The following is a 21376-nucleotide window of genomic DNA, read 5'->3' as shown; positions in this document are numbered from 1 at the left end:
CGCTGCCCCCTCCACTCCAATACATGTTCCTCTTCTCCCAGGCTTTGAGCCCAGAAGTGGAGGAGAACGGCAGGTCGACCAGTCTCAGCAGCTTGGCCTGGGTGCCAAGGGGAACCTCAACCCAGACTCTAGGCCTCCTGAGGCTTTCGACACCACAAAGGCCAGAAGGTGAGACCCAGGCACTCTGGGCAGCTTGTATGGAAAGGGCTCCTGCAATTCCTGGGTCTGCCCTGCAGACCCAGGGTCTGTGGGGAAGAGGTTGCCAGGACCCGGGCTGGGTGGTGTCCACAATCACCAGTCTTCATATGACAGTGCTGCAGGTGATCTGAAGTTGGGCAGGTGTGTGGGAGGGTGGTCTAGCCTTCCAGCAGTCATCCAATGCACCCATTTCAAAGACCAGAAGATGGAGGCCTGGGGACCAGAGACATGTAACCAGGGGCCAACCAGGGGCCATGTGCTTCCATGTCAGAAGAGCCTGAGTTGGTTGAGGGCATTTTATTTGGGTTTGAGACAGGGTCTTACTATGTAGAGCAGGCTGGCCTCAAACTCACAGAGATCCACCTAACTCTGCCAGCCAAGTGCCGGGATTAAAGGTGTGCCACCACCTCCTCTAGCCTGGTTTGAATTATTAATGTTTTTTTTTTAAACCCACAGTATTTAAACTGAACAGGGAGAGAAGGGGAGACCACAGGGTGAGATCGCCATCGGACACCCGTGTCCCCACACAGGTTTCTAGAATGGGGGCCACCAGGACCAGGTTGCTGTGGTCATGTCTCCTGCTGCTATTGGCCCTGCTCCATGAGTCTGGGAGTCAAGATCTCACCTGCATGGTGTCCCCAAGCAATGTGGACTGGACCGAGACATTCAATGACACCTGCCTCAATTTCAGCGGCCTTGGCCTGTCCCTGCCGAGGACCCAGCCCCTGCAGGCCAGCCACCTGCAAGTCCTGGACCTGTCTAGGAATGGGTTGCAGGGACTCCCCGGGGTCTTCTTTGCCAACCTGGGGAAGCTGCAAACTCTGATTGTCACCCACAACCCTCTGGCCATTGTGGACCAGTCGCTGGCCCTGCGTTGTGACCTGGAGCTCAGGGCTGACTGCAGCTGTGGGCTGGCCTCTTGGCATGACATTCGCTGGAATAACTGCTCTGGAGAGCAGGAGCTGCTGTGTCTCCACCCAGACACTGGAGCCCCAAGGAACCTCTCCACCTTCCTCCAGGCCAGCTGTCCCCTCCGCTTGGCCCCAGGCATCATCGGTGCCCTTGTGGCAGGGACCGTCTTCCTGGCTATGGTTGTCAGTGGATCTGTGCTGGCCTGGAGACTTCGGCGACACCAAGGAGCCAGTATCCAGGGCCTCAGCAAAGACCAGAGTTCACACAATGTCCCCAGACAGGTGACAGACTTCCATCCAAGGCACAGCAGCCAGCCACTGGGCCCCAAGGCCTTGGACACAAATTCAGACGGGTCCACGCTGGACTATGAGAATGTCTTCATAGGTGAACTGGATGAGGACTGCCCATGGGCTGCACCCAGGTGAGTGACACCTGTCCGAAGTGGGTAGTTACTCAGCTTCAGCTGAGCATGCTGGTGTGTGCCTGTCATCTCAGCCCTCAGGAGTCAGAGGCAGGAGGATTGCCAGCCTGAGCATTTAAAGTGGGCCCCAGGCAGGCGGTATGGCACGGGCCAAGTAACTTCTCATCTCTGTTTGTGTGAGGACTGCAGACCTACCTCACCTCGGGGAAGGGGTGGGCGGTGCAGCTCCTCACTATGTGACCTGTAAACCCAGTTCACAGTTCTGGAGGAAGGAGGAGAAGCAGGGCTGGGGTGGAGTGAATCTGTAAGCCGCCCAGACTGAGCGCTGCTGGGGGGGGGGGGGGGGGGACTCCTGAATCTTCCTGTGATGTGGATGTTCAACCGGTTAAACCTGGGTAAAGTAGCAAAGGTGGTGCCTGCCTGTTTTCCCAGCACTGTGGGGTGGAGGCAGGAGGATCCCAAGCTTGAGGCCAGCAGCCCGGACCACATGAAACTTTCTCAACAAACCAAATTCACAAACAGAGAGAAAAAAAACAAAAGAAAGAAAAAAGTGGGGGAGGTTTGTGGGCCTCGGGGAGGGCTAGGAAGAAGGAAGGAAGGAAAGGGGGGGCGGCTGGAAGCTGAGGCCGGGGATTTGGGTAACTTGTTGCTGAGCAGGAGGGGTATGTAAATGAGACGCAAATGTTGAAAAAGCAGAAGTAGCGGGCGGGAAGGGATGGGGAAGGTCACCACCCCAGCGGGAGGAGACTATGTGCTGCCCTTCTGAGGACCCGGGTCCTCCCACCCACATGGCTCTCCCAGAGCCTCTCACAGTCTCTTCTGTGCTCAGAGGCAAATGATAATAAGGAAAACCGTTAAAAAAAGGATGTCGGGCCGGGCGGTGGTGCACACACACTATGCATGCACACGCGTGTGTACATGCCCCTCTCACACAGCACACACACTATTCATGCACACGCGTGTGTACATGAACCTCTCACACAGCACACACATGTGTGTCTTTTCCACCCTTGTATTTTGATGGTGTAGAAACGAGGCTTTCTGAGGTATAGGAGTGATTTGCCCACCCACTGGGTGCTGAGTGGTTAAATCTCTGCCCATGAGAGACAAGCTCATCCAAACAACCCACTACTACAAAGGATTCACTTAAGAGCTCCAGGACTGTGAGAGAGAGAGAGAGGGAGGTGGAGGGTGGGATTGAGAGAGAAAGGAAGGGAGAGGGAGGGAGGGAGGGAAGGAGGGAGGGAGGGAGGGAGGGAGGGAGGGAGAGAGAGAGAGAGATGGGGAAAGGGAGAGAGAGCTCCACAGCCCTTTGTGACCCTGTGGCCCTGACGCCCATCTGTCCCCTAAGGAGCCCTTCCGAGGACACCGATTTCTACATGAATTACAAGGGTGCCGACCTGGACCCTCAGCCTGTCTACTGCAACCTGGAGACCCTGGGACGGGCCCCAGCATAGGAGGAGGAGTACCCGGCCCGGCTCTGAGCCACTCTGTGGGAGGAGCCTTGAGACTCCGCCACTGCAGCCCCATGCTCCCCAGGACTCTCCAGGTCAGAGGGGACACGAGGACCTTGAGGACCCTCCAGTCAGTGTGTAGGTGGTGCTCAATAAACACTGCAGGGCACACGGGGAGACCACATCTCTATCTTGGATTCCCAAGTGGCTCTGCACCCATCCCTCCCCCCAGGGTAAGCCCCCTCTCCCCCTCCCTCCCCTCCCCCCTGCACTCCTCTTCCTTGTCTGCCTTCTAGCCCTGCTCTCCCCTGTCCTCACTGCTTTCCCCATCCTCCCCTAACCCCTGCTCTCCTCTACCTCCCCTGCCTCACCCCCTTCCTGCTCTCCCCTACCCTCTACTACCCTTCTTTGCCACCCTGCCCTCCTCTACCCTCCCCCCTACCCAGAGCTCAGGGACCCTGGGTCAGGGGCTTGTAGCCTATGTGGCTCCCCGGCTCCTTGTGTCCCTTTTTCTTTCCTTCTGTCCTTCCCACCTGGGTTCACTGCTCACCAAACAGACATACAAATTAAAAACAAAGCAACGCCACCCAAAGAACACTTCAAGGCTGTGGCACTGCTCTTGGTTGTCAACCTGACTGCATCTGGAATTGACTAAAGCCCAAAACAGAGGGCACACCTGTGAGGGATTGCTGCTTACTTCCAAGTGGGAAGATGCACTTCTTTTTCTTCTTTCTTTTTGTTTTGATTTTCAAGACAGGGTTTCTCTGTGTAGCCCTGGCTGTCCTGGAACTCACAGAGATCCACCTGCCTCTGCCTCCTGAGTGCTAGGATTGAAGGCTGCGCCACCACCACCCGGCTGAAGATCCACTTCCAGTCCAAACTTTGGGATGTCAGACACATGCTTTTGATGTGGTTCTTGAGGCAGGAAAACACACCTTTAATCTGGCCACAACTTCTGCTGAAGTCTAATAGGACATAGAAGAAGGAAACTTTTGGTTTTTGTCTGCTTGCCCTCAACTTGCTAGCACATCCATTCCTTCCCTGGCATTGGAACCTACTTCTTCAAGACTCCAGTATATACTGAAGACCAGCAGAGACCTCCAGCCTTGTAGACTGAACAACTACTGGATTCTTTCTGTTCACAGCCTGCCATTGTTGATTACCTGGACTGCAGCCTGTAAATCCTTCAATAAACCCTTTCCCTATACATAGAGAGAGATTCATTCTGTAAGTTCTGTTACTCTGCAGAACTGTGACTAATACAGAGGCCCAGGTGCAGCATGCCTCTCCCGAGAAGCCTTCCAGGGTTCCTCAGCCGAGCTCCCCAGAGATCAGTGTGTTTCATCAGTTTATAAGACACTTCCTGCTGGTCCAGGTCCTGCTGAGACACAACCTGGTCACTCCTAGTACTGGGCTGCTGGGTCTGGTTTGCAGGAGAGATGGGAGGAAAGTCCCTAGGAGACCCTGAGGGTTTGAACAGGGTTCCATATAACAGGGGAATCTGCAGTAGGTCCTGCAGGGTGCCTAGGAGCTGGGGAGTGGAGAGGAAAAGACCCCAGGAGCAGCTGGTGCAGGCTGAAACTGCTGAGGACAGAAAGGACACTGCTGCTTTGGTGTCTGACATCCCGGTGGGTTCCTGTTGCTGGGCGGGAGACCCAAGGGAGCCACCAGGGATGAAAGGCCTTGGGCTGCTTACTGGCTTGCTCTTCCTCCCTGCTCACACAACTGGACCACCAGCAGACAGGTGGCTGTGGCAGTGGCTGGTCTGCCGGGAGAGTGCTCTCTCTGAGGGTCCTCTTTACCATTGGTCCTGCCCTGCCCCACCTCAGGACTTTTGTTGCTTGTTTGTTTTTTGTTTTTCAAGACAGGGTTTCTCTGTGTAGCCCTGGCTGTCCTGGAACTTGCTTTGTAGAACAGGCTGGCCTTGAACTCACCCTGCCTATCAGGTGACTCTCTCTCTCTCTCTCTCTCTCTCTCTCTCTATATATATATATATATATATATATATATTCTTTTCTTTATTTATTTTTATTTTATGTGCATTGGTGTTTTGCCATGGGTATCCAGTCTCCTGAATCTGGAGTTACAGACAGTTTGTGAGCTGCCTTGTGGGTGCTGGGAATTGAACCTGGGTCTTCTGGAAGAGAAATAAGTGTTCTTAACCACTGAGCCATCTCTCCAGCCCATCAGGTGATTTTTTTTTACCAGACCATCCAAACCACCCATTCTTTCACTGTGAATGATGTGGGAAGAGACACTTTCACACATCTCAGAGGGCCTGAACTCAGCAATTCTGAAATTCACACAGGAGGAATGTCTCTCCTGGGAGATGAAGCCTGGGTGGAACCTCATAACTTACTGTTTACTCCTTGCTCTTTTCATGAGAAAGATCAGAGGCAGAATTATCGTGAAGTCAATTGCTAGAAGCAGGAAAGGTGATGACCTCTTCCCTGCTGGGGTCAGCATGGTCATGTAGAATCTCGAACTTGATGACCTCAGGCTGCCTATGTTTGAAAAGGTAACCCCAGGCATACTGGAAGGGCCACTAGCAGAGTGACTAAGGTGGAGCCAGGCACTGTCCCTGTGACAAATCACACAGTCACAGGAGCACAGTCCAGATATGCCACAACTCTTTTTTAAAAAAGTTTAAAAGAAAACCTTTATTTTATAAGCATTGTTATAAAGGTGTCAGATCCCCTGAAACCAGAGCTGCAGACAGTTGTGAGCTGCCATGTGGGTGCTGGGAATTGAACCTGGGTCTTCTGGAAGAGCCATCTCTCTGGCCTTAAAACAATTTTTTGTTGCATTGTATTTGTGTGTGTGTGTGTGTGTGAGAGAGAGAGAGAGAGAGAGAGAGAGAGAGAGAGAGAGAGAGAGAGAGAGAGAGAGAGAGAGAGAGAGCAGCACATTGGAGATGAGAGGACATCTGCTGTCAAGAGTCAGATCACTATGTGACCAAGTGAGTCCATTGGAATCGAACCCAGGGCATCAGGATTGGGTACAAACCCCTTTACTCATGGAGCAGCTTCAGGAGCCCTGCCTGAGAGGCCTGACATGTCATTCATTCTCACCCACTCATCCCTTCAGCTGCTGTCTTGGGGAAACTGAGGCTAGGGATGTGGGTGTCTTTCCAATGTCACCGAGGCACGGTCTCAGACCCCCATAGAAACCAGTCTCACGTTTATTACGGAGCTTTAAATAAATACACAATCCACCCACCCAGCCAGACCCCAATAAATTAATAATATTAATAAATACAAATATAAATAGCAGGGTGGAGTGCAGGTGAGAGGCGTGGCCCGGCGCTCATGCGCAGTGGCAGCCTCGGGCCACCAGGTCGTCGTAGGTCTGCAGTGACACGCCGCTGTCCGTCTGGTGCATGAGGACCACCGGGGTGTAGCTGGAGGGGACACAGCAGGGGGCAGGCACCCGGTCGGGCTGCAGGCCGTGCAGGCGCGCCTTGATCTGCGCGTGCGTGCTGGCCGAGCGGTAGAGGTGAGGGCACTCGCCCACGCACATGCTCAGGTGCAGCTGGCGCGGGGACAGGACCCAGTCGCTCCAGCCCAGGTCCTCGAGGGTCGCCTGCACAGTCTGCAAGTGACAGCAGCGCCCGGGACCCAGCGGGCAGGAGTCTCTGAGGCGCGCATGCGCGCTGCGGCGCCCCCTGCCGGCGACCGGCCGCAGGTGCAGTTCCAGGCGCGCGCCGCTAGAGGGCGTCGCGGCCAGGTCGGGGGGCGGCGCCAGGCGCAGGCGCAGTGTGCGGTCGCGGGGTCCCCCGAGGCTTAGCGCGCGCTGCAGCGTCCGGGTGACGTCCCAGGGCCGCGACGACGGCGTCAGCAGGAGCCGCGCTCGGTGCACGCGGTAGGCTTCGGGCAGACCCCGGGTCAGCGACGCCCGGCGGACGCGGAGCAGCAGGCGGCCACGCGGCCCGCGTCGCACTGGGAAGGAAGGGAGGGAGAGCTGTCACGCGCGCCCGGCCCGTGCGCGGGGCGCGGCCCCGGGACCAAGGCGTGCGCCACCGCGCCTGCCTCAGAACGGGGAAGCGCAGGCAGGAGCACTGCCCTGGGCTGGGGACCCACCTTGCTGCACAAGCCCCCAGAAGAGCGTAGGCTTGTGACAGGTTCCCGCTATGCAGCCCCAGCTGGCCTCGACCCGTGGCAAGCCTCCTGCCTCAGCCTCCCGTGCGCGACAGGAGCCGTGCGCGACAGGAGCCGCCCCGGGTCCTCCTCCCTCCCAGCCCGGCGACTCCCACTTGTTACAGCCGCGATTGCGTCAGACTCGCGGTTTAGTTCCTGAGGGTTCTTTCCCTGCGGCTCCCAGCGGCCGTCGTCCCCGCCTCGCCCCTTCAGGGCCCCTGACCACCCCACCCGAGCGCTGTGCGCCCTCGCGAGCGACCCTGACCTCTCCGGTCTGGGGACGGGCTGCCCATCCCGCCGCACGCAGGGCTGCGGCCACCCCAGGAGGGACAGGACCTTCTCGCCCTTCACAGCCGGGGAAACTGAGGCCGGGGCTGGGGGAGCCTCGCGGGGTCCCCGACACCACGCACCTTCCGGAGTGAGGACCCGCACGGCCGGGCTGCGGATGAGCTCCGCGCGCTCAGCCTCCTGGCTGCGGTTGGCGTGCAGCCGGCTCAGCAGCTCCTGGAAGCGACCTCGCAGCTCGTGGGCGTCGAGCTGGGACTCCGGGTGCGAGCGTGGCTGCTCGGACAGTGCCAGGGCGTCCCCGGGCGACGGCCACGACATCAGCAGCAGCAGCAGCAGCAGGAACAGCAGGAACCTCAGCTGCGAGCCGCCTGGAGGCTGCGCCTCGGGCGCGGGCAGGGTCATGTCTGTGGTGCCCTGCGTGCGTGCGGGTTTGAGCAGAAGGCTGTTCTGCCACCGCCTTTATAGCCCGGACTCTGTCCGCCCCGCCCCGCCCCCGCGCGCGGTGCCAACTCGGGTGACCAGGCTGATCCGGGCGGGAACTCCGAGGGCCGGGCGGGGGAGGTGAACCGCGGGGTCTGGTGACAGTGAAGGCTGACCATCCCACAGAACATGTGACGGAGGAGGACAGACTGAAGTTCAAGTGGACTCTTCCGTCTCCCCCTCTTCCTGCCCCCTCCCCCACCGAAGGTAGAGATGACACAAAAAGAGCTAAGAAAAAGCTAGACCGGGCAAGTTTGGGCAAGTCACCCTATGCCTGCCTCAGTGTCCCAGAGCTGCTTACAACCCTGACCAAACTGGCTGTGACAGAGGGGCAAGGCACCAGCGGGGGCTCACTGCTCCTACTCAGTCAGGTTCTCGTCCCTGCAAGACGCGGTGCAAACAGCCCCCGCTCCAGGAAGCCTTAGCTAACTTTGCCTTTCCAGGCTGACTGGGTGCTCACACCCAGGTCCCGGCCTCTGACTCCTCCCGCGGGGGGGGGGGGAGCGGCCACAAGTCCACAGTGGGCCCTGGGGATGGAGGCGGTGACCTGACCACCACCTGGGCCTGCGGAGGGTGGTGAGCAAGCCGTGCACCAGGAGGTGTCACCAAAGGCACCTGCTAGGGTCTGGCTTCTGTCCCATGAGGTTCACTCCAGGCTGTGATTGACAGGGGCTCCTTGTCCCATGGTAAATCCCCACCCACTGCCATCCCCTTGGCCCCACTGGCCTGGTGCTTGCAGTAAAGGCTGCAAAGGTGTGGGCCTGAGGTACAGAGCCAGAGGCGGACCCCAGAAGTCTCCCCCACCCCCGCTGACCCCGACCCCCTCCTCCTGCAGACCCCTGCCCCCCCCCCCTCCCCCGCTACCTGTACCCCAGGACCCTTTACCCAAATGTGCATCTCTTCAGGGTCAGTTTGGATGGAGATGGCCCCAACCTCAGCTAGCAGCTGTGGGAGTTTTGAGGTCACTGCACCCCGTGGGAGGGGGCAGCCTGGGGGTCACCCAGCCGGTGCGAGTGGGGTTCTGGGGTGATTTTCATCCCTGGCTTTTTTCTGCCCCTATGGAGGAGCGGGCCTGGGTCACACTGCAGCGCCCTGCTCCCGGCCACACCAGACGTCGGGGCCTTCCGACGGCGGAGCCTCAGTTTCCCTTTCTGTGAAAGCTGCGGAGGCCTGCATCTTCGGGGTGCGAAGGAGGACTTGAGAGGTTGTGCGCACACCACAAACGGAGGCGCCGTCCAGCGGTCCCCTGTGACCTCAGCTCTGCGTCCAAGCAAAGGCCGGTGCTTGGGGGTCTTGGGGTACGGCTGGCTGCGTAGGTGTGGGCGGCCCTGGGAGACGGCTGTAGAGACGCGTCAGCATTAGGTGTTAGGCTGCAGAGGCCGGAGCTGCCGCTTCCCTTCCTCTCCTTGGCTGCTCGACCGCTCCTTCCAACCCGGCTCGACTCGAGTTGCCTGGCGCCACCTGGCGGCTGCGGCCACTCTCCAAGGCTGAACAGGCCCCGGCTGCCGCGCCGGTGTGGGGACAAGCCTGGCTGTTCTCGGCGCCTCTGTACCCAGCCTGACCCTGCAGGCCGAGAAGGCAGCATCCCCAGGTAGCTCAGGCTACCTCTGTACCTAGGCATCTTCTTAAACTGCTGCCCTGAGCCCGGGCCTGGCTCAGCGGCAGACCGACCGCTTTCCTAACAACATCAGCCCTGGGTTCCAGCGCACCCTTGGGGGGGGGGGGGTTACCCAGACCGCCACCACCGATGCGTGTGACTTGCTAAGCCTCCAGCTTCATCCCGTGGGGTCACCACAGGCCTTGGCCGAGGTCTAGTGACCCCATGTGACCTGAGTACACAGTAGGCACTCAGTAAATGCACCAGTGCACTTTGATGCCTTCTGTAAGGAGCCTTGTAACCAGGCAGGCAAAGGCCTGGCTGGAGGGAGATTAGCACAGAGGCTACAACCAGGCAGGCAAAGGCCTGACTGAAGAAAGATTAAAGGAAAGGGAGCATAGGCCCACTACGCAGCCCAGCCGTTGTAGATAAGAGTGAAAATGTGAGAAGTATGGCAAACTGTGATTAGCACGATTTAGCGAATTATTTAAGGACCAGCTCAGAACTAGGAATTTTAGAGTGTACCACGACTCTATGTCCTGGAGCTCTCCTCCGCTAATCTGACAACCAGTCCATCAAGCTGAGTGCTGCCTGCTCTGAGCCCGACTCCATGACACCGGGCCCTCAGGAGACTCGCTGGCCTGAATCCAGAGGAACTGAAGTCCCGAGCCAGGAGAGGTACCCCCTGATGTGAGTGGATTGTTTGCTTATGCTTGTGTGTTGCTTTGACGAAAGTGTGCAGTAAAACTTATACTCAAAACCAACTCGCTGAGTTTGTCTTTCCTCCCCGGTCAAAACCTGGTAAGGACTTGAGACACCTTCCAAACCTGGGCAGGTAGTCAGGCTGTCGTTTGGGGGGGGGGGTAAGTCCCCAGAGAAACACATATGTCAGAGGCCAGCCTAAGGGAAGTTCCTCCTGCCCCAGCGTCCCCTCACTCTGTGACCCCAAACCCACAATCTTCCTGCTTCCCTCTCCTGAGTGCCGAGATGGCACCCAGCTCTTTTCCTTGCTGTATACTATTCCATCCTCCCTACGCAGAGTGGCACTCATGCCCATAAACCCGCACCTGTCTCTTTAAGACCAGGATCAGTCAGCTGTTCACTGTGTTCATGGAATGTTCTCCAAGGGCTCCAGAGCAGCAAGGCCCCGTGGGGTCCCGTCCTCTGATAAGTATCATCATGCCCCCCCAACAGAGATTTCTGGTTCAGAAAACTCTGGAATGTGGCATCCTGCCAACTTGGCTTCCCTTCCCCAAAATCCTCAGTTGATGACCTCATCACCGGTTCCGGGGCCACGCAGAGGAGCAGGGTGACCCGTTTGTGGGCAGCCGGCCAGCCATTACCTCAGCCGGCCAGGACCCTGACTTCCTCGCCAGGAAAAGCATTTCTGGGTCCCGAGGCCACTCACTGGGGCAGAGGTGAGCTGCCCACGCTGGGCCAGCCCCACCTGTGTCAACACAGGAAAGCACCGGCCCTCTCGTGATCCACCAGATCAATTGGAAATGTCATGGGAGTCACTAGAGGACAGGGTGACCTGCTGTCCCCACTCTGTGATGACCTTGGGGAGTCAGGGTGGTCCTGGGTCATCTGGAACATCCCCAGAGCCTGGCCCAGGGCCTCAGATGTGGCTTTAATGGAGCTGCAAGCCCATGTTCACTAAGACATCATTAAATTCTCAGTGATGATGTCAGTTTCAGGCAGTCAGAACTCAGAAATGCTCCGGCAAACTTCATCTTGGCTCCTATGCATCTCCTAGACCCCACTTTCGAGCAGGGCAGTGGTGGAGCTCACCTTTAATCCCAGCACTAGGGAGGCAGAGGCCAGCCTGGTCCACAAAGCTACACAGAGAAACCCTGTCTCCAAAAAAACCCCACTTTGAGCGACCTATCTTCCTATATAAGCCTTTAAAGCTGTTGTCCTGAGTTCTCAGATGTGGGTGTCTGGAGTTCTAGGGCAGGACTTTTTCTAGGAGTTTTGAGACAGTCTCAAACTGTCTAACTAACTTTGGCCAGTCTCAAACTGTGGCACTCTGTGCTCCAGCCTGCTGAAGGACCAGATGCCTGGCCCAATATAACATTTATGACCCTATCATGTGACGCTTTGCTCAGTTCATGGAAGGCAGCCTGAGGCTGGAGAAGCAGCCTTGTCAAGGTCACAACCAGGAACCGGGAGACCGAGGCTGGAACCCAAGAGACCACACTCTTGCTGTCTTCCCCAGGATGGGGACAGGAAGCCGGACCTCCCCTTGCTGGCCAACACAGTCTGAGCTGTGACTGGCCATCTGTCTGTTCATCTAGTCATTCATTCATTCTCCCCAGTCTGCTTCTGTGCTGGGGATGGCACCCGGGCCTCCCTCTGCTCCTGACCCCCATCCAGGCTGACACCCTGAGCCTGGACATGGAAATGGTTTATTTCTAAAGCACACACACGACATAAATGCACTATTTTATGTAATACAAATATCTACTTTCCTGGGTTATAGAGCATTCTTTTTAAAAAGAAATTTTTAACAATCTTGAGTTTTGGGGTTTTTGGGTTTTTTTTTTTTTTGGTTTTGATTTTTGTTATTACATTTCTAAGTTTTTCTCTTGTTTTTTTGTTTTTGTTTTTTTGGTTTTTCGAGACAGGGTTTCTCTGTGTAGTTTTGGAGGCTGTCCTGGCACTCGCTCTGGAGACCAGGCTGGTCTCGAACTCACAGAGATCCTCCTGCCTCTGCCTCCCCAGTGCTGGGATTAAAGACGTGCGCCACCACCATCTGGCTTAATTTATTTATTTTTATGTTATGTACATTGGTGTTTTGCCATGGGTGTGAGCCCGCTCCCACTGTGTTGGATGCAGTAAGGGGGAAATGCTGTGTCATGAAGTGACTAAGGAATTTCTGCTGCTATTGAGAAAGCACCCAGGCATGCAGAAAAGAACAGCAACAGAAAAACAGCCCCTAGGAAGTGAGGCCGGAGCTGGGGTGGGGTTGTGCCAAGCCAGGGTCACAGAGTGGCTTCAATGCTAGTGTTTGGGCAAGTCATAGCGTCCTGGCTCAAAAGGGAGACTAAGTAGGAGGCTGGGGCTGGCTTGATTGATAGTGTGCCTATCGCTCAGGTGGCAGGGTGATTGTAGCTCAGGTGGCTGGGACTAAAGGCGTGTGCCAACACCTCCCAGCTTTGTTTTTCTTTAATAGCATCTGGCATTTGGGAAAATTTTCTGTGAAAACATTAATTGACCCAGAGAAAGGGTTGAGTTCCAAAGACAACCAGGCAGAACCTCTTCCATGAGTCTGCAAAAGTAGACATCACAGCTTAGAAACACCAGAGCAAGCCAGAAGGCTCTCCTGGACTGTACCTCACAACTAGGCTCAGCCCTGGAGCCTGCATGGTGGAAAGGAAGACCCCTGTAAGTCATTCTCTGACCTCTGTACCCGTGGTGGGTTTACCCAGGGCCAAATAAAGGTAAGGAAAAAGTTTTAGTTGTAAGCCAATTTAGTCAGCAGAGCGCTTGCAGCTCAGTTGGAGGAGTATCTGTTTAGCCTGTACAACCCTTGGGTCCTCAGCCAGCCTGCACAACAGGTATCGTGTACACACGTATCACCGAAAGGAGGGACAACTCTGGACCCCAGAGAGACAGAGGGCAGGGAACAAGAGACAAAGACAGGAGACAGAGGACAAGGGAGCAGGGAAGGACAGAGGACTGTGTCTGTGTAGGGTAGAGGGAGACAGATGTGACACACAGGAAAATGGGGATTATAAAAGGAAAGGGGGAAACCTGGTTTTAGGATGAGGTGTTTAGTTTTAATTAGACATGTTAATTAGGGTAGCCAAAGGGGGCTTTTGATTGCTGGACCTTGGAAGAAAACCTCAGGAGGAGGAAATGGCCAGATAAGGGAACAGACCTTGATGGCAGATTTAGGAGTGTAATCTAACAGTTTTTAGCAAAGTAACAGGAATGGGGGAGAATGGCCTGTCAGGACATGTCTGACAGGACATGGCCTTTCGGAGCACTGTTTGCCATGACTGGGCTGGCAAGAGTCCTTCAGTCATCCCAGGAGGAACACAGGACTCGCTGAGGACTGGGGCAAGTTTGCAGCAGTTAAGGGAACTGGCTGCTCCTACAGCGCACACAAACTCAGTTCCCAGCACCCATGTCAAGTGACTCACAACCCCCACGAACTCAGGAGATCCCACTTCTCTGGCCTCTGAGGACACCTGATCTCATGCCTCATGTGTGGTGGAATACTCCTTTGCACTGTGAAGATATAGCACTGTGATTGGTTTAATAAAAAGCTAAATAGCCAATGGCTATGCAGGATTTTCAGGGCAGAAAAAGGCCAGAGACTCAGAGTCGCCAGACAGAGAGGAAGCAGCAATGGATATACAGAGTAAAGGTAACCGAGCCACATAAAAGAGTGTAGATTAAAAGACATGGGTTAGTTTAAGTTATAAGAACTACTTTGGAGGCAGAGGCAGGCAGATCTCTGAGTTCAAGACCAGCCTGGTCTACAAGGCTAGTTCTAGGAGAGCCTCCACAGAGAAACCCTGAATCAAAAAACCAAAAGAAAAAAAAAAGCTATAAGAACTAGTCAGGAACAAGCCTAAGCTATCAACCGAGCTTTCCTAATTAATAGTAAGTCTCTGTGTGGTTATTTGGGAGCTGGCAGGTAGGACATAGAAATACTGGCCTACACTTATGTGTACAAATCTACACAGACAAACAAACAAATCCACATAATTAAACAAATAAAACAAGCACACGTGATGAGCATGGCCTTCTAAAGAGAGCACACAGCACTGAAGGGACAAAATGGGATCGAACTCACACACAGTGCCAATCTCACTTCTTTTTTTTTTTTTTTCCCCTTTGGTTTTTCGAGACAGGGTTTCTCTATGGCTTTGGAGCCTGTCCTGGAACTCACTCTGTAGACCAGGCTGGCCTCGAACTCACAGAGATCTGCCTGCCTCTGCCTCCCGAGTGCTGGAATTGAAGGCGTGAAAAGACAGCTCGAAGGGGCTGCATAGAGATCTTATAGGGCAGTGTAAGGGCAGTGTCTAGGGGTACGCAGAGGCTCACGATTGGTGTGCCTCCAGGCTTGGAGGGCTTGCCCTGCGATGATTGGCCAATTGGTTGTTATGGCCCATAGGCCCTCCCAGGGTGGTTGCTATGCTCTGCACTCATTGCTGTGCGCTTGTCCGTAAAGCACACCCAGAGCCGTAAAGCATAGCACCACCAGCTAACTTCTGATTGGTTCCTTGCCACAAGGCAGGCATCTGACTTTCTAGTGACTAGAACAAGGTCATGGTAAGCAAGTGTTACCGTCATGGCTGCCGAAATGGGGAGCTGGTCCCTTCAGTTAAACAGTAGCTACATGTACATATTTTAGCTGCTTGCTTAAACTTAACTTCTTTCTGAGACAGGGTTTTTCTGTGACTCTGGAGCCTGTCCTGAAATTCGTTCTGTTGACCAGAATGAATCCACCCACCTTTGCCTCTAAGTGGTGGGATTAAAGGAGTGTGCCACCAATGCCCTAAACTTAACTTCTGAAAACATAAACTGTAACATCTTATAATAGATTAGCATCTTTTATAAAACAAGAAGTTTTCATTGTCAGGCTTCGCTTAAAAATGATTCTAAATTGAAGCTCTTTAAGTACAAATATTAATAAAAACAAACATTTAAAAAACTGGTTTTAAAAAGAAATTTAAATTCCCTTAATTTCTTTCTGTAATATATAGAAGTATTAACATTTCAAATCTTAACTGAAAAACTTGTTTCTAAGATGGTACCTCTAATTTCTATGTGATTATCTTTAGTCAAGATGGCGGTTTAAGTATCTTTTTTCAACTTCAGCAAAATGGCTACCAGTCATTTTGTGCCATGCGGCTGGCTACAAAATGGCGATGACCCATTAGCTGTATGCTTGTAACAGAACTTAGGTTATGCCAGGAAACAAATAGAACATTTTAAAACAAGTATACATAATTTCCTTGAGAAACAAACAGGACTTTTAAAACAGAATTAACTTAATATGGTTAAATTTTTAATTTATATTATCAATTTTCAAAATTTACTATTTGTAGACATGAGAAACCATAGCAAACAGCTTACATTTTTTTTAACAGCCTTTTCTCTGACCTTCTACGACTTGCTTTAACCCTCTATAACTTTCTGTATACCTTTGGTTTATTCCTCTCATTTTCTTAGACATTCTTAGACAAATTTCTCTTTCCCTTTCTCTCTTTATTACTTTAGTACATTCTCTCTCATTTCTCAGTCACCATAAAAATTCTTATCAAAGTCCCTTTTATAGTTTTTAATAACTTTAAGGCCGTTTTTTAGAACATCCAAATCAGACCAGATAGTTCACCTGCCCGAGCTCCATGTGCTCAGGGAAGAGATGGGGGGGGGTGCTGCCAATGCAGGGGTGGGAAAAAGACCCCAGAAGTTTCCCTGAATACCATGTGTGTGGAGCACAGAGACGGCCGGGCAGCTAGGCAGATGGCGGCCTTGCTGCCATGTGCCCAGAGCAGGGAAACTCCTGCCCGCAAGCCAGGACCCACGGCAGGACGCCAGTTGGGGCAGAGACAGCCCCACTTTGCATGCCTCACAGACCGGCAGGTGGGGATAGAAAAAGACTCACCTACATTGGCCAGGCTCAGCTGTGAGGGCCGCAGCAATGGTTGGAATTCAGAGCAGCAGCCTCAGGGGACTCTGCCGCAGCACACTCTAACCCTAACCTGTGGCGCATGGCAGAGAAAGTCCTGTCCCACACCACGTGCTCAGGGCAGCAAGAAAAGACCCCTGACCCATGCATGCCATGTGCGTGGGCAGTAGGGACAGAAAGAGATGTTTAACACAGACTAGGGTCCTATTCGGAATTTCAGATGGCTAGCCCCATGGAGATCAACTTGGTTCAAAACCAAGTCTCCCCTACAGATTTCAGAAGGCTGCCGCCTGAACCTCTGCCCTAAACAATTCTTGTAGGCCTACTTACAGATGTCGATAGAAACCCTAATATGGGACCTTTATATTTATAAAATTAACAGAAATAGTAAAACTGACACACCACCGAAAAGCAGGCAGTAAAGGTGTGGACTGCAACAGATCAGATAACATAGATAACCCAGCCCATTCCAACCCTCCAGGCTTACAGAAAACTGTACAGAAACAAAGACTGGAGAAGAAAGTTACCTAGTGTAGTGCCAAGTGACTCAACAAAAGGGGGTGTCATGGTGGATCCTGAATTGAAAACCAATGATGAAAACACAGAGACAGAATAGACAGCAAAGAACAGATGCCAACCCAATCTGCCCGAGCCGCTTATAAGGCAATGGCACCAGGAAGACGGGCGGCAGAACCAGGCGGCTACAATCGCCACTAACTGAGGAGGGTTCAAGTGTCCTTGGCCTTCATTCATACCTCTTGAGTATCCTCAGAGCAGCAGTCTGTGATCCTCCAGGCACATCTGCCGATCATAGTTGAGGTGGAATCCGGGGATGGGGTGGTTAGTAAGGAGACAGACACAAACAGCAAAAACAGGACAGACATCAGACAGGACAAACTGCGCAGCAGAGGAATGGTGCCCCAAACCAAAATTACAAACAACCCTCTGTAATTCGTCCAGGGTGGAACCAAGGGTTCCAGAAACACGTCTGCTTCTGGTGCATGTCTGCTTTCCCTATGGTCCAAATCAAAGGACCCTCGGACTTTCGTCCAGGGCAGAACTCAGGGTCTCAGAACATGTCTGTTTCCCCCTGAGGTCCAAATTCCAAATTCCAAATACAAGTCCTGTGCAGGCACAGATCAAATTCAAGTCATGGCACCAAACCAACAAAACAGCAAAGACATAACAAGACACATTATCAAACATGGACATAACATTGAACATATAAGTTGCGAGCTCAAATCATCTTACCTCCAAGATCGAATCCACTCAGGTGAGAGGTGGTCGCAAATGTTAGACCCCCGGAAAACTCAGGCCTCCGGGGTGTCAGCCCAGGACGGCGGTCACCCCAATCTCCAGACAGATTCGAAAGCTTGCTGCAAATTGCATGAGGCTTTATTGTTGTTTAATGAGCTAACCCCATGTTAGCTTGAGTCTTTCACCCACCCGCCATGGCGGATGGCTAGCAAAGACAGCTCAAACCGGCTGTATAGAAATCTTGTAGGGCAGCACAAGGGGAGTGTCTAGGGGTACACACAGGTTCAGGATTGGTGCAGCTCCAGGCTTGGAGGGCTTGCCCTGTGTTGATTGGCCAATTGGTTGTTATGGCCCATAGGCCCTCCCACGGTGGTTGCTATGCTCTGTGTGTCGTTGCTGTGCACTTGTCTGTAAAGCACACCCAGAGCCGTAAACTAACTTCTGATTGGTTTCTTGCTACGAGGCGGGCATCTGACCTCTCAATGACCAAGGCAAGGTCATGGCAAGCACATGTTACTGTCATGGCTGCCCAAAGGGGCAGGCATCTGACCTTAGTGACTAAGACAAGATCAGACAAATACATGTTCGGCTGTTATGGCTGCTGAAATGGCGAGCTGGTCCCTTCACATTGCACAACCCATGTGTCACACGTGACACCTGAATGATGGATCTAAAGAAATCACATGGGAAATTGGAAACGACTTAGCTATGAATGAAAACAAAATCAGTCCAGGTGTGGTGGACTCAGTCCTTGGAGAGGCAGAGGCAGGTGAGTTTGCCCATAAGAGCCTTACACTTGCTCACCTGACCTTGCCTTGGTCACTAGGAGGTCAGATGCCTGCCTTGTGGCAAGGAACCAATCAGAAGTTAGCTGGTGGCGCTATGATTTATGGCTGTAGGTGTGCTTTACGGACAAGCACACAGCAATGACACACAGAGCATAGCAACCACCCTGGGAGGGCCTATGAGCCATAACAACCAGTTGACCAATCAACACAGGGCAAACACTCCAAGCCTGGAGGCACACCAATCCTGAGCCTGTACATACTCCTAGACACTCCCCTTACGCTGCCCTATAAGATCTCTATGTAATGGCTTCGCAACGTCTGTCCTAGCCATCTGCCATGGTGGATGGATGAAAGACCTGAGCTAACATGGGGTTAGCTCATTAAACAACTGCAATAAAGCCTCTTGCTGTTTCGTCTCTGCATGGTGATTGGGGTCTTCAGGTCCTGAGCCGAGATCCTGGGGGCCTGAGCCTCTGGGGGTCTTTCAGGCATAGCTCCCAAGTAGACTGCAGGGCAGACATGAAAGATCTGAAGTCTGTGGACTGTCCTGCCATGTAGAGGAAGCAGGAAGAGAGCCAGGAAGAGAGGGAGCTATAAAGATAAGGTACAGCAGTGACAACCCCACAGTCTAGGCAATAAATGCTATCAGGCATGGGAGTGAGCTCCTGGGACTCCAGGCTCAGAAGGCTATCCGTCTACATAGTGACAGGGCCAGCCTGGGCTTCATCAGACACTAGCTCAAAAACAAACAAAAAACCCAAACAATAAACAGCTAGATATACAGAGGAAAAGGAGAATTTGCAACATAAATTACAACTGGAGTCAGACAAGCAATGAGCCAGCACTACTGACACTACAGTAAGAACAGCCTGAGGGAACCCTAAGCAGAAAGGAGACAATCAGGATGCAGCAGACACACCCCTGGAAACACCCTTGTTATCTCAAGGGAAAACCTTTCAAGAAACCTCTAAAACTAGAGCTTGGATCACAAACCAAGATTTGAAAGTTGCTCTCAGCCACACCACCAAGCCCAGCACCAAGCCCAGCACCAGCAGGCAGAGGCTGGTGGATCTCTGTAAGGGATGTCAGCCTGGTCTACAGAGCATTCCAGGCCAGTGAGGCCTACACAGAGAGCCTCAAAACAAACAAAATCTAAAAATCTCAAGATCTATATAGACCTACAACAAATAAAGAGCTGGCGTTGATGACCAAAATCCTGAACTCTGGGCTGGGAACATAACCAAGCTGGTGAAGGGGCTGGCTGGGCATCCATGAGGGACCAAGTTCAGGCCCCGGCACTGCAGGGCTGAGTGCACTTAGCTACATAGTAAGTCCAGGGCAGCATGTGCTATGTGAGAATCAGTCTCAGAAACAAAAACGTTGAATTTTAAAAAGTGCATATTTGAATGGAGAGACGGCTCGGGAGTTAAATGAGCACAGGGCTCTTGCAGAGAACACAAGTTCAATTCCCAACATCAGGTCAGGCAGCTGCAGGGGATCCAGAGCCCCCTCTGTACTCACACATACACAGAATCACAAATAAAATCTCCAGACCTATAATAAATAAGGAGCTGGAATCACTAATGGACAATCTCCCAGAGGTAAGAAAATCCCACAACAATGGTTTACTGGTGAGTTCTATGAAACAATTACGAAAGAATGATTGTCTATTCTTTTTCAGAAGGAGAAGTAGGGGCAGTATGAAGTTACCATTCCCACTCTTCATTTCATTTCATTTCATTTCATTTCATTTCATTTGAGACAGGGTTTCAGCAAGTCATCCAGGCTGATCTAGAGCTAATCATCCTCCTCCCTCAGCCTCCAAATCATAGACGTGTGCAGCCATGGCCCAATTCCCTGATTCATATAAATGCCAGTTCCATAACCAGCTACCAGCACATGGGTCTGTCACCCCAGGAACTCAAGACTGAGTCATTGAAAAGCGAGTTATAATAACTCAGTCATTAATAACACAAAGGGAACCATGTGATCTTGTCAGGTAACACACAGAAGGCAGCTCACAAAATCCAAACTTATTCCTGTTTAAAAGAATACATTCAGGCTATGCCTTTAATCCCAGCACTCAGGAGGCAGAGGCAGGCAGATCTCTGTGAGTTCGAGGCCAGCCTGGTCTTGAGAGCGAGTGCCAGGATAGGCTCCAAAGCTACACAAAGAAACCCTGTCTCGAAAAACCAAAAAAAAAAAAAAAAACAAACCGTCTCGGGGGGAAAAGTAATACATTCAGCAGGGAAGGGAAGAAATCCCATCCACAGCAGAAAGGACATCTATGTCATCTGGTGACAACAGTAGCACTGATTCTCCAGCACCACAGCAGTCAGGGAAAGTGAACTAGGATTGGAGCTGAGGCTCACTTAGCAGAGTGCTTGTAGTTCAGTGGGTAGGGTGTGGTAGCTCAGTGGGTGGAGTGTGGTGGCTCAGTGGAGGGAGTGTGGTGGCTCAGTGGGTGGAGTGTGGTGGCTCAGTGGGTGGAGTGTGGTGGGTCAGTGGGTGGAGTGTGGTGGGTCAGTGGGTGGAGTGTGGTGGCTCAGTGGGTGGAGTGTGGTGGCTCAGTGGGTAGAGTGTGGTGGGTCAGTGGGTGGGGTGTGGTGGGTAGAGTAATTGTCTGCATTAAGCCCTGAGTTGTAAGTGGACTTTCCTTTGGACAGCCATCTCCCAAATAATGACATGGAGACTTATTATGAAAGCTTGGGCTTAGCTTAGGCCTTAGCTTTTCACAACTATAACTTAGCCCACATGGCTCAGTTACCGCTCCTTTCTACCATATGTCAGACTTGCTGGCATCTCTCAAGCACCTAGGTTGACCCTGAGCTCCTCTCTCTGCCCGGAAGCCCCGTCTATTCTCTCCTGCCTAGCTATTGGCCATTTACCTCTTTATTAAACCCATCAAAGTGACACATCTTCACACAATGTAAACGAATATTCTGCAACACTGGATTCCATCCCCACCTGAGAAACCTGTCAGTCTGAGCACACCTGTCACCCCAGGAAGAGAAAGGTGGGGAGAGGAGGGTCAGCAGCTCCAGGTCACCCTCAGCAACAGAGTGTTTGTGGCCAGCTAGGGTGACATGAGACCCTGTCTCAGAAGGGAACAGAGTCAGAGAGGCCATAAAGGAAAACCAGAGCTGCTTCACACTTGATGGCGAAAGATTGTTTCCCTAGAGGACGGCTGTGACTC

At 52.9% G+C, this 21376-nt stretch overlaps 2 protein-coding genes across 2 annotated transcripts; one reads left to right on the top strand and one right to left on the bottom strand.

The window, feature by feature from the left end:
- On the top strand, positions 1-4180 carry Lrrc25 (leucine rich repeat containing 25). Its single transcript, XM_027394725.2, has 3 exons — positions 1-168; positions 655-1531; positions 2883-4180. Exons 1-3 carry the CDS (start codon positions 24-26, stop codon positions 2986-2988), a joined length of 1128 nt encoding a protein of 375 aa, XP_027250526.1. The 5' UTR covers positions 1-23; the 3' UTR covers positions 2989-4180.
- Positions 4181-5857: 1677 nt separating this feature from the next.
- On the bottom strand, positions 5858-8662 carry LOC113833391 (growth/differentiation factor 15-like). Its single transcript, XM_027394727.2, has 2 exons — positions 7532-8662; positions 5858-6923 (listed from the first exon to the last, which is right to left on the bottom strand). The coding sequence occupies exons 1-2, from the start codon at positions 7809-7811 to the stop codon at positions 6292-6294; spliced, it is 912 nt and encodes a 303-aa protein (XP_027250528.1). The 5' UTR covers positions 7812-8662; the 3' UTR covers positions 5858-6291.
- Positions 8663-21376: the final 12714 nt, after the last annotated feature.

The sequence above is a fragment of the Cricetulus griseus genome (assembly GCF_003668045.3).
Source record: "Cricetulus griseus strain 17A/GY chromosome 1 unlocalized genomic scaffold, alternate assembly CriGri-PICRH-1.0 chr1_0, whole genome shotgun sequence".
NCBI classification, from domain to species: Eukaryota; Metazoa; Chordata; class Mammalia; order Rodentia; family Cricetidae; genus Cricetulus; species Cricetulus griseus.
This window is presented reverse-complemented; position numbering and strand designations above follow the sequence as displayed.

Coding starts and splice junctions, on each gene's coding strand:
- Lrrc25 (XM_027394725.2), top strand. CDS start 24: ATGTTCCTCTTCTCCCAGGCTTTGAGCCCAGAAGTGGAGGAGAACGGC. Junction 169..654: donor GACACCACAAAGGCCAGAAG/GTGAGACCCAGG, acceptor TTAAACCCACAG/TATTTAAACTGAACAGGGAG. Junction 1,532..2,882: donor TGCCCATGGGCTGCACCCAG/GTGAGTGACACC, acceptor CTGTCCCCTAAG/GAGCCCTTCCGAGGACACCG.
- LOC113833391 (XM_027394727.2), bottom strand. CDS start 7,811: ATGACCCTGCCCGCGCCCGAGGCGCAGCCTCCAGGCGGCTCGCAGCTG. Junction 6,924..7,531: donor GCGGGTCCTCACTCCGGAAG/GTGCGTGGTGTC, acceptor CTTCCTTCCCAG/TGCGACGCGGGCCGCGTGGC.